Source organism: Hippocampus bargibanti, linkage group LG13, assembly GCF_051943395.1.
Source record: "Hippocampus bargibanti isolate YZ-2025 linkage group LG13, ASM5194339v1, whole genome shotgun sequence".
Lineage (NCBI taxonomy): Eukaryota > Metazoa > Chordata > Actinopteri > Syngnathiformes > Syngnathidae > Hippocampus > Hippocampus bargibanti.
Window position 1 is genome coordinate 9,304,038 of NC_142746.1, and position 12,650 is coordinate 9,316,687.

The 12,650-nt window shown below is 39.6% G+C and overlaps 1 protein-coding gene across 4 annotated transcripts; it reads right to left on the reverse strand.

Annotated features, from left to right (window-relative positions):
* Positions 1–69: 69 nt before the first annotated feature.
* LOC148889251 (monocarboxylate transporter 12-B-like) lies at positions 70–12,479 on the reverse strand. 4 transcript variants are annotated; one of them, XM_089012080.1, is made up of 10 exons: positions 12,391–12,479; positions 10,200–10,256; positions 6,164–6,528; positions 3,657–3,760; positions 3,430–3,573; positions 3,124–3,219; positions 2,891–3,050; positions 1,684–2,313; positions 1,262–1,521; positions 70–1,006 (listed from the first exon to the last, which is right to left on the reverse strand). In XM_089012080.1, the coding sequence occupies exons 3-10, from the start codon at positions 6,277–6,279 to the stop codon at positions 813–815; spliced, it is 1,704 nt and encodes a 567-aa protein (XP_088868206.1). In that variant the 5' UTR covers positions 6,280–6,528; positions 10,200–10,256; positions 12,391–12,479; the 3' UTR covers positions 70–812. The 4 variants fall into 4 exon arrangements, with proteins under 4 accessions (XP_088868206.1, XP_088868208.1, XP_088868207.1 ...); XM_089012082.1 differs by lacking the exon at positions 6,164–6,528 and adding an exon at positions 10,509–10,623 and having other exon boundaries at positions 12,391–12,452; XM_089012081.1 differs by lacking the exon at positions 12,391–12,479 and adding an exon at positions 10,509–10,586.
* Positions 12,480–12,650: the final 171 nt, after the last annotated feature.

Sequence of the window (12,650 nt, forward strand, 5' to 3'; positions counted from 1 at the left end):
GATTAAAAAATATTTTGGTTTGGTTTAAAAACTATTTTTACTGATCATGAATATGAGAAAAAAAATCCACCCTTTTCACTGCATTTATTCTGCAAACACTTTCAGTGTTGGAGTAAACATTTATACTTCCTAAAAATATATTAATTTTTAAAATCCTAAAAACATGGTTCAGTAACAATTTATAGACAGTGTAAACACAACATGCACTGTGTTCATTCTGTTGCAGCATATGTAAATGTTTTTTTTTTCTTTTTTTGCCGACATGCGTGAATCAATTTATATAACAAATACAATGCAGTATTAATGCACTCATACCAAATACCAACACTGTGATGTGTTGTACATGATTAATCAACAGTATTAACACACCAGAATCAAATACTTTGAGATATTGAATCCTTACTATGGTATACATAGTATAGCATTGATTCAAAAGTACCACCTTTTAGTACTTTGCTGTGTTGTATCGTTAATTCACCATCACTCAGAGTATCTTTACAATGCTGACAAATATTGAAAATGTTGGATCATTATTACTCACAGTCCAGTATCGGGGCATCAGTATCAAGTTGTGTAACAATATTACCAGCAGTAATCGATGCAGGTATCAAATATTGTAATTTTTTATATGACATCTTGGTAACAATAATTCTGATTAGCCAGATTGTTATTCCTCACAGTTTTGCATCACTGGAGTAATCAAATATCCATATTTGGATGTGTGGTATCATTATCTTTAGTAGTTGTGAAAATGTCAAATACTTGTAGTGAAAAAGTGTTTTCAAGAGTGTTTGGGTTAGGAAAACGACACATCAGAATGCTTTGGTGACATCCTGTTGACACACACTGGAGGCCCTGACATGTTCGGGACAAAGCGCCTTGGGTCCCGATCGACAGACACATCGGACTAAGATGGCCGCAGCCAAAACGACGGCACTGCAAATGAACGAAGCGCCGCTGACCAAGAAAGTTGCATTGTAGGTTTTGGTCACATCCACCAGCCAACCTGAATAAAGACACACAAATCCCATGTTCAGTAAAAATGTAGGAGTAGATAATTCATTACCGTAATAAAATAATTCCTTGGTTTAAATTGTACTGTTTATATTTCTTGATAGTTACCCAGTCAGTCACAATGAACTCATAATTGAACACATTTACATTTGTGTATTTTTCCAACATTTTTTATAGTATCTGATTAATTCCAATAAAAACATCACAGCTGAAAACAAATATGAAATACAAAACGCTCAAGTCTCACCACCGATAGGGGGGCTGACAAGGTAAGGCACACCATGCAGGAAATAGACCACGCCCAAGGCCGAAGTGAGGTAATCAGAGCCCACAGTGTCCGAAGTGACCACGGGTATAAGCGCCACGTAAGCGCCCTCAAAGTAGCCGTAGATGACGGTGAAAATGCTCAGTGGGATGAAGGACTGGAGGAATGGAACCCACAGGCAACTCAGGCCTTCCACCGCTATTGCTAGCATATAGCTTAACATGCGGTAGCGGTTCAGACACCTGCAAAGGAAACAATGGAGTGCAGTATCAAATATCATGTATAAACATGATAGAAACTGAATCAATACACTAGCATCAAATGTCAATATTGGATTTATATGTGTCATACCATTATCATGCTTTGAACTCGGTTATTTTTAAAAATGTGCAGCCACTACTTACTCTCTGTCTGTGATCCAACCAAAGGTAACGGTACCCACGATACTGCTGATTCCAAATATGGACATGATGAAAGCAGTCTCAGTATGCTCAATCCCCTGACTGAGGGCATAGGGCACCAGGTAGACCACTGGAGTACTACACCCGTATGCCAGGAACAGGAAAGACAGGCACAGAATGAGGAAGTCGGGGGATACTAGGAATCCAAAGTACTGTCCCGGCTGGAAGCAACAACAACAACAACCTCGAGGGGTGTTGTTCTTCATTAAAGGTTCAGAATGTTTGGCGTCCATCTTAGCCACGGTCATTTTGTTGCACAAGGTACGACTCTCCACCGTGTTCACCAGTTTTGGGTTGGCTAGGTCCCCAAGCATATCTCCCCTGAGCATGTTACTCAGTAAAAGGCAATCCACTAGCTTGAGCTCCATTCTTTTGGCATTGGGGCCATTGGACAACAAGGCTAAATTGTTCGTCTGAGTTAACTTGTCAGTTGGGCTTTGGTGCTTCAGCTGGTAGTTTCTCAGTGCTTCCTTAGCAATGAGTCCTTCATTGTAGCTGAGGTTTCTCATTTCTGGCTTCTTTCCTGAGACATCTTTGATGTCTTCTTTGGCGTCATTGAACTCATGAGACTTCCTTTATAAGGAAAACATATGCACGAGTTAGCATTAGGTGCTCACAGCTATCTTAACTTGGCATGAAGATGACGGTCGTGGTTGTTAAAACACACAAAGTCAAGTTATATAGTATTATGTCCCACAGAGAAAAGTAATGTTTCATAATAAATGTCTGAAATGTATGAAAATAGCAGGCTAATATAATTAGAAAAGTAGCTATCAATAACAAACAAAAGATAAGATTGGGTATATGATATCATGACATTTCAAACCATTAAAAATAGCGTGGGCTGATATACTTAGCAAAGTACTAAGCCATATCAAATATATATTGTTATATATGATTTCGTGATATTTCAAACAGACTATCCACATGCAAATAATATATCAACATTTGCAAATCTCCCCTTTGTGGGACTATTAAAGGCTTTCTGATTCTGATTTCTATCACCTCAACTCAAAATTCAGGATGATATTTGTATTTGATATCATGCATCCCGACAGTCCAGTAACCTTATTGATTCAATTCAAAGTACGTATTCAAAATGAGCTCAAAAGCTAAGGACTGCTAATAATACTGTTTCTCGCAATCCCACCTTGGCCTCTCGTCGATCTCCATCACTGGCCTCATCAAGGCTCCACACACACACAAGTTGGAGACAAAGCCTGCGAGAACTAGCAGGGCCCCCCTCCATGTATAATGATCAATGAGGAGTTGCACCACCGGAGCCAGGATGAAGGTCCCGATGCCGCTGCCTGAATGGCAAAACGTGACGATTATGGCAGAGCGGGATTGTGGAAAGGGATGAAAACAAAGTGAGGCCGCTACCTGACTGGGCGATGCCATACGCCAAAGCTTTCTTCTTTTCGAAGTATTGGCCAACCATGGCAATGGATGGAGTGTAGCTCAGAGCAAAACCAATACCTTAGAGTGCAGCATCAATACATCAGTATCCAATATCCATATTTTCATGTGTCATATCATTATCATTCATACCACAACTCCATTGCAAAGCAAAAATATAAAAAATGTGGTATGGTTATACCACATTACATATGTGGTATATATATATATATATATATATATATATATATATATATATATATATATATATATATATATATATATATACACCTGTTAGGATGCCCAGCGAGACGTAGAGTTGTTCGAGACTGGTCGCGAAGCAGCTGATCACCAGACCCATTGAGGACAAGAGACCCCCTAGCATTATAGTGGCTCTGCATGACAGACGGTTGCCAAGGAAACCACCTAGGGGTGCTGGAAAAACATCATGTCTGAATTAAGGAGACTTCTATTTATTTACAAATGGATACTAAATTAAAAATGTTTTTTTTTTTTACCACACAGCATTGTGGTGCAATCTATGAGGCTGTTAATCCATGCCGTCGTGGAATAATCCCGCTTAAAGTGCATCTGGAACTCCACGAAGAACATGGCAACACATCTGGACACAAAGGGACAGTGGATGTCATCACACATTATTATTTTATTAAATTGTAGCTTGTTGCTAGGCAGACTTCATAGAACACAATTTCAATCACTCCTATAGGCCAACGGGAAAAAATAAATCACTTTTTTTATTTTTGTTCTTGAATTTAGCTCTTATTACAGTGTCAATGAAATATTGCTAAGAGTCATATCATTTTATCTGCTGGTACAAAATCAACACACCAGTATCACATCAATCTTTTGATATTGTGTATTGTTCTCTTTGATATCAATTGACAGTAAGAGTAAAGTAGCGTCAAATATCTCTCAACATAAAATATCACTACTTGATTTATCATCGGATATTATTGAGAGTGACATAGCACAAGGAAGAAAGTGAGATTTGAAAATATCTCACATCAAAGTATACTCATATCCAACATATAATATAATTATTGGGTGGGATAATAATAATTTCATTTCATATCCCAAACCGAATCAGTACAACTGGATATAATTTAGATATTTGGACATGTGGTATCATGTCCGCTGTCAGATACTTTCATCATTTTGTGTCATATTTTGTTTATCCGAAGCAACGTGTCAGGTCAGGAGGTATCTGGACTGTGAGGCCTTGCATATATGACAATACAATACAATACAATACAATACAATACAATACAATACAATACAATACAATACATACTGATTCATATAGTGCTTTAACAACAGCTGAAGCTGTAACAAAGCGCTTAACATGGACAACTATCATATATAGGTATACAAAGGTAGTAGAAAGCACCAGGGAGTAAAACAAACATCAAGTCGAAATCAAATATATTGAGTCTTGCATAAGCGTGCTTATATAATGTCACGTCATCCAATCTTGAGTGATAAGTATCAAAAGGTTATCAAAGGACACCTGGCACTCATTCACACTTATCATTTTTCCAGATTTTAGAGAAGACAACACCTCTGGAGAAAAAAAACACAGCAAGCGTTGCTCAACACCAAAATGAACAGACATCACTTTGTACGACTCAATCTAGAACTTTGTGTGATGCAAATGTGCTGACTTTGCGATTTAAAAGCAAGTGTCAACATCGAAGTGCTTCAGTCAGAATTCTGAGTCTTGGAGGTGGGGGGGTTCAGTTCTGGAATGAAGTCTTGCCAAGAGTAGGTGCCACTAATAAAGTCACAAATATTGGGGAATTTAAGAAAAGTATCCTCTTTTTTGAAATCATGTCTTGTGTTTTTAATACATGGAGGCGTGCAGGCTATTTTAATTTGATGTGTTCAGTCCATTTTTAAGTTTTATTTTAAAAATCTAGTTGTGATTAGTTTTCACATCAAGTTTGTTCATGGTCATATTTTTCAATAACACTTTGTTTTAGATCCTTCCTTTGAGTTTTTTAGATATGTATATAGGGCCTTCCTGTGTGGAGTGTACATGTTATTCCTGTGCCTGCGTGGGTTTTCTCCCGAGTACACCGGTTTCCTCCCACATTCCAAAAACATGCATGGCAGGCCGAGTGAACATCCGAAACTGTCCCGTGTTGTTTGAGTGTGAGTGTGAATGGTTGTTTGCAATTGGCTGGCAATCGGTTCAGGGTGTCCCACGCCTACTGCCCGAAGTCGGCTGGGATATGGTCCAGCACCCCCCCCCACCCCCGCCCCAATGAACCTTGTGAGGTTAAAATGGATCAGAAAATGGATAGATGCATGTTTGAGTGCAAGATAAAAATAAATCACAAAGAATCATGTAAATAAAGTACGGTATTCCCAGTGTAAGGTGCATCAGAGTATAAGGCACACACCCAATGAATGGTGTATTTTCTAACTTTTTCCAGATACTTTAAGGCGCACTGGAAAATAAAGTACACCTGCAATGAATGAAAAAAGTTTTCCTAATATAATATATAAATATATAAAACTTTACCAAGTATAAGGCACACCACGAGAGGTATTGTGGCTCAATACGATTTCACATATAAGGCGCAGAGTCATCTTTTGAAGAAAATCAAGGCTTTTGGGAGCACCTTATTCCACGGAAAATAGGGTAAATGCCAATTCTCATATAACCGTTTGACACCAATACAGAAAGAAATACATTTTAAATGAACCCCAAAAGTTTTGTATCAAACATAGTTTTCATTTCATTTTCTCAACCTCATTTTATTTTGTGAACCCAAACATATTGTCTATTGTAGTTTTAGTAATTTAACTCTATTACGTATTTTGCACAATTACCTTGTTCTTTGTCGGACACACACACATATACACACACACACACGCACACGCGCACGCACGCACGCACACACACACACACACACACACACACACACACACACACACACACACACACACACACACACACACACACACACACACACACACACACACACACACACACACACACCTGGTGACTGCACGTGTGCAGATGGTTGCGAGGAAACAGGCCGCAACGACCATCCAACCCCAGCCGCCTTCCTTGGTCGCCTGGCCCTGGCGCTTTTTCTGGACGTTGAGAGCCATGGCTGCTACTGACCACACATGGAGCTCCTTGTTATAGGCTGGCAGCCAGTTCAGGGTGTCTTCCGCACCTTAGCCTCCGCCTTGGCTTTATGCTCGCCACACCTTCACGATGTGGAAGCCAGCTTTTCATTGGCTAAGGTTTTCCTTTTGGCTTTGGGTGGCACGTTTTCTGACGTTACGGAAGATCTGCAGGAGAATCCCGTTGTTGCCTCCTCCACGTCCTCGATCCCGCCTCCACTTCCCTTTTCTCTGACACACAGGCAGACATGCGCAATCCAGTTGTTTCTTGGGGTAATTTCACAAAGCAAGCCTTTGACGTGTCATGAAAAAAAAAATTGTCATTGAATTGCAACGTAAAGCAACACACATTTCTTTTATACTTATCCATGAGGTACACTATTCCAAGTGAAATAAGAAAACACCATGTTTGACCGCGGGGTGGCCCGGTAGCAAGTGGTTCGCACGCTGACTTCACAGTGCAGAGCTCGTGAGTTCAAGAACCGACCCTATGTAGAGTTTGCATGTTCTCTCCGGGCCCACGTGTGTTTTCTCCGGGTCTTCTGGTTTCCTCCCACATTCCAAAAACATGCATGGCAGGGTAATCAAGACTCCAAATTGTCCCTAGGTGTGAGTGTGAGCGCTGATGGTTGTTTGTCTCTGTACGCCCTGCAATTGGCTGGCAACCAATTCAGGGTGTCCTCTGCCTAGTGCCCGAAGACGGTTGGATTAGGCTCCAGCACCTTAAACCAATGCGGGTTTCCCAAACAAGACACAATGTCCAATTCTCATATCAATGTACTTTTGAACCCATGAAGCTACTTAACTCAAGTTGGGTTACTTTTGACCCAGTAGTTTGATGAGTGTACATTTTGGACTTCTCGCCTGTTTCTGTTATGGCTTACAAAGGAAATCCAGAGAATTTGCTTTGCAGAGCTGTGGCAGAGATGGAAGTGTGTCTCAGCTATTTTTACCACCAGATAAACGGTGAGGGTCACTTCCCATTTCTGAATACTAAAATGGATAGAGGTGGAAAGAAAAAGTCTACTTTTGCTTACGGATGTGAGTTAAGTGTCTTGCCTCTAGCATGGCGCTAATGCTAACTGAGAACATGGGCATTTTTCCATTGAAAGCAGTGCCACACAGCTAGGCCAACAAGAGGTCAGTGGGTTGCTTCCTGGCTTATCACACGGCATGCATACAGACACTCTTGCGAACGCTGTGACTCACAACACGTCACTTATGCAACAATATGCCAGGACCAAAGCCTGCATGGGATTAAGGTTCGGCACAGATCCGGACAAATAGACAGTACTGTACAGTGACAATACAATGAAGTCTGACACCTTTTCCACGAACGTCCACAACTCCACGCTTTTCTCATTCAATCTGGAAAAACAAACCTTTGTGTTTTTCATGAGTACGTATATCCGACACTCAGGTGGGAGATAAGGTTACAGAAACGTGAGCAAGCTCATAACAACAAATGATTCATTTGGAGTTCTGCTTTGGCTCCGTTTTAAGGTGAAGAATACCATCCATCTATCTACTCTAAATATATAAGCAAAAACATTACATAAAATGTAAAAAAAAAAAAAATAGTGATAGAAGTCAACATACACCTGTTACCATTGAAAACATTTCGGATATACCCCAATATTATTAATTTACTATTCATTTAGATTTAGTAATATATTTATTTACACATCTATATAACTCAGATGGCTAGATTTACATTAGTAGCCAAGCTAGATTCCACACGCTACCTGGCTTCATTTACCCTCTTTTTTTTCCTCACCTAGTGTATTTCGCAAACTACGTTTCCCGCTAGCTTCTGTCCTAAACTATATGTGATTGTCATTGGCACTGCTGTCATTTAAACTTTGCAACTTGGATAACCTTTTCAAGATGACAAGACAAAAAAAATGAACTTTGACCCTTCTGCTGTAGCCAGCACTTTCCTCGCAGCACTAAATCATTCTCGAACATGCTTGTTTTTCTCTTTAGTTGCAACGCGTGTGTGTGCGTGTGTGCGTATGTAGATTCTTGGAGGCCATGCGTGATGGGAGTTCCTCTAAAAGGCTGCAACGCAAATAGAGCACAGCTGGCGAGAATTGTGTTTTTTTTGTTGTTGGTTTTTGCACAAAGTGACGGCTTCTAACCAAAATGAGTTGGTGTTCCAATTCAAGCGTGGCATTTTGACTATTTTAAATGTATCCTTTTGTAGTAGACACCTTCAACAAAGTTTTCGTTGGTCGGTACAGTCATGAGTGAATGCTGAAATTTGTGAACAGGAAATTTCAAATTGTTCTATTTTGTTAACCCCAGTGTGCCAGAGAAGTCACACAATGAGACAAGCTACCAAGTTAAAGGTAACAGATAAACAGCGTGCTGAAGCGAATAATAAAATGTTCTTACTTACGAATCTAGTCTAGCCAGCTAACAGTAGATCCTAACATACCAAAAACTTGCTCATATGTTGAAACTTTTAGGATGTCAAAGTTGGTAAGAATGCTTGCTAACTGGTTAAAGAATGTAGTGTAACTGCTGTGAATCTAGCCTTTTAAAAGACAACATACTTAGTGAGATAGCTGACAATTCAAAGGTAATAAATAAAGCTAGTCAAGTCAAGTTGGCTATTGAATCTAGCTAAATCTAAGTACTAAATATATGCTAAATACAAACATTAAAATCATCAAAATATTCAACATCTACCCAGCAAAATGGCAGACTGTTCACCAATGTGTCTCTTAACTATTATCCACCAATAACAACCTGCTACATTATACCCATACTAATTGCTTCATTGTGTGTAACTATTTTTTGAGAGGTGACACATTAATCTTTGATGAGGGTTTTTGTTTTTAGTTATCATACATTTGTTTATGATACATTGATTATGCTTGCAGTGAAGAATGCTTATGCTTATAATAAAAATGCTCATACATGTAATCATACATGTAATCACACATTCACCTTTTTGTTTTTCATTTTTCAAGTTCCCACTTAATCATTCAACTAACTATACATTCAATGTCGGTGTGAAGTTCTTAATGTGTGCTGTGAAGATGGTACTATTTAGGAAGGCATGGAAGGGAAAGTTGCTGGGATGTTTTTCCTCAGCTAACCTTCAACGACTGGATGGCCGAGTGACCCAACTGTCGGCCAATGGTCTGCGAGGATGTTCCAAGTGCCACAAGAACTTTGATGAGAGTAAAATAATTTCTTGCTTACGAGAAACTATCTACCAAGGCTAGTCACTATAATAAAAGGGAAGGAAGTAGGAAGATTGTTTAGAATAGGTGAGAACGTTGTACCCTGTACACTGTCTCGTCTATTCTCCTTGCAAGTAAAAAAAAAATGAACGAGACGTCTTCCCTCTCTTTAGTGAGTTTCAATTATTTCTTAATTTCAACTATAACAGTGAGCGATGGTGTAGCCGCAAACAGACAGATACACTTTACTTCAAAATTATGTTGATAAAAAACAGGAACATCAGTTTGATTAGACAATGGAAAACAGGAATACGCATTCAGGAATGCAGTTTAAATCTACATGTCACACACACACACACACACACACACACACACACACACACACACACACACACACACACACACACACACACACACACACACACACGCACACACACACACACACACACACACACACACACACACACACACACACACACACACACACACACACACACACACACACGCACACACACACACACACACACACACACACACACACACACACACAGACACAGTTGTTGAGTCTGCTGGATAAAGGCGAATTATGTGCCAAGGCCAACAAGTGTATACAAACTAAATTCGACAGCCATATGGCATCAACCTACAGTCCCTTTGGGGCTAAACATGATGTTAGGAATTCTCTAAATTGTGAAGGCTTCATCTTACTTGCAGTTCTTCTTCTCTGGCTGTGTGGTGGAGGAGCCCAGGACTGAATTGTAATTTCTGCGAAAGAGATGAGCAAAATGAATTATTTTGCTTATGTGGATTTTGATTCTGAGGGACATCCTTCCTTGAAGATAAACACACATTGAGTAAGGTGTGACAAGGCTATTATTTGTGGGCTTTCCCGCTGGTCATAGAGTAATAAGTGCAATATGTAAGCATATAATACCTATTGACAGAGAAGCAGGAAACTGAATATAATACATATTTAGCTAAATGATAATCACAAAAATATGACACGTGCACAGATACACAATGTCCAACATCGAGTGGTCTGGCAGGGAGTCCTTTTAACCAACCACCGACCAACAGGCGTGCCACAATAAGTGGAAACCTACGGTGCCACATATCGGTCACTGTGCCTCACCTGTCATGGAAATATCAAATGACAAAATAAATTAAACAGTTATATTTATTTAGTGATTTGTACTTTAACGTTCTTTTCCATTTAACTTCACCATTTTTGGATTTGTTTTCAAAATCGCTGAATTTTCACATTCACCGTTCAAATACTAAGTGGAGACGAGCGGTGAGGCAGCAGCCGGCTGAGCCTCACCATGGATTGCGCAATCACTATGCTAACTGTGCTGGCTTGCTCTGCAGTGAGACCGCATTGCTGTCCCTTTGCATAGCTATTAAAGTGTTCAAAAGCTTTTAGTATATGAACATTTCTACAGTTTAGCTGGTGTATACAATGAAGGGTCACTTTACATTATAAACACTGTACTACAGTGTTTAGTTTATTTTTATCAAAACTGTGTGCATAGGTGAGGCACACAGTTCTCTTGCCTCATGACAGGGGGCGCTTGTGATTACAGATTCTTCTTGCGACTCCTCGGTTGGAGAATAATAGAATTAGTGAGAGCAAGCTACAATAAACAGTTAGCAAGTTAATGCAACTATCCAGTCATTTTTTCGTGTTGCTTGGCCTTATTTTCAGAATGGTGGATTACATATCTAAATTGAAAGAATTTTCTCAACTGGACTTTCAATCGAAGCAGGAGATAATAATTAAAGGAAGACCAACACCGGACTGTATAGCTCACAAACGGTGAGGGATGAATGTAAATCTCCTGGACAGCTTCTCAGCTTTTTGGCCAAGAAGGATCTCATTGAAACTATTCCTGAAGCGACAAAGTTGCTCCAGCTCGTGCTCACTGTTCCAGCTACTACAGCATCAGTGGAGCGCTCATTCTCAGCACAAAAGACTGAAAACATACAGTCGGAACAGGACTGATCAAGGACGACTTTCTTCACTGGCAGTGATCTCCATTGAGACAGAGAGACTTAAAGTAAAGGTAACACGATAATCAGGTTTTTTTATATTCTTTTTTCTATGCTACAGTTTGTGTACAATACATAAAGAATGCTGACATGACATTTTAAACAAAACACGTTAACTGTTGCCAATCAAATGGTGAATAAGCTACTCTGTGAAGTTCATATGTTTGTAAATCTGACTGTGATTACGTCAGTGCCTCACCAGCCATGAACCTCACCGCATGTCACTGCAACTAATACATAATTAGCGACACACAATTTCGAAAAGGAGCGACCCTTTCCAAATAATTTGTGGCGAACATGTAGAACCAGCAATCAAACATGAACTAAAAAATAAACCAGTGACTAAGTCAACACTGGTTAGCAAACTACATCTGAAAATACACGTCGCAAATTATGCTATATACACAAAAGTAGTACACAGTACTTGTTTCCAAAATTCCAGGTAATTACCAAAAATAGTTAACACAAAACGCAAAAATAACAATAACAATAGATAACAAGATAAAACTACAGAAAAAAAAGCTTTTAAGTAGGCTGTTAAGGTACTGCAGTACAGTCATTAAACTGTCTGGCAGGATAAAACAAACAAATTACAGGACATAGAATGCACACATGGGGGGGGGGGAATAAATAAATATTTTTAAATTAAATTTTACTGATATTGAGTTAGCTTATTGGCTGAAATGTTGCAAGAATCTCGATCATTATCCCAAAAAATGACATACACAAATTAAAGTCAAATTGCATGATGAAAAATTAATGTGTTAAAAACTTAGAAGTAACAAAGAGGCTTAAAAATAACTTACTTATTTAAAAAACAAAATAAAAGAGGATCTGATATTTCACTTACATTAATTTTCTGGCATTATTCCTCTAGAAACTGAGGTGTGGGGTCTTGCTTGGCCTGCTGCGACACCGGAAAGGTGTTCTGCAACACCAGTGGCTGAGTAAACACGTGTATATATACACTGCACGCACGCACGCACACACACGTACACACACACACGCACACACACACACGCGTACACGTGCGCATACACATGCGTGCGCGCGCGCACACACGCGTGCGCTCGCGCGATCACACGCACGCACACGCACACACGCCCACAC

What these genes read in the sequence shown, in the direction of transcription:
- LOC148889251 (XM_089012080.1), bottom strand. Translation starts at nt 6,279, where the DNA reads ATGGCTCTCAACGTCCAGAAAAAGCGCCAGGGCCAGGCGACCAAGGAA. An exon ending in TTGCACCACAATGCTGTGTG is followed by an intron (nt 3,574 to 3,656) that starts GTAAAAAAAAAA and finishes ATGTTTTTCCAG; the next exon opens with CACCCCTAGGTGGTTTCCTT. An exon ending in GGTTGGATCACAGACAGAGA is followed by an intron (nt 1,522 to 1,683) that starts GTAAGTAGTGGC and finishes TTTCCTTTGCAG; the next exon opens with GTGTCTGAACCGCTACCGCA.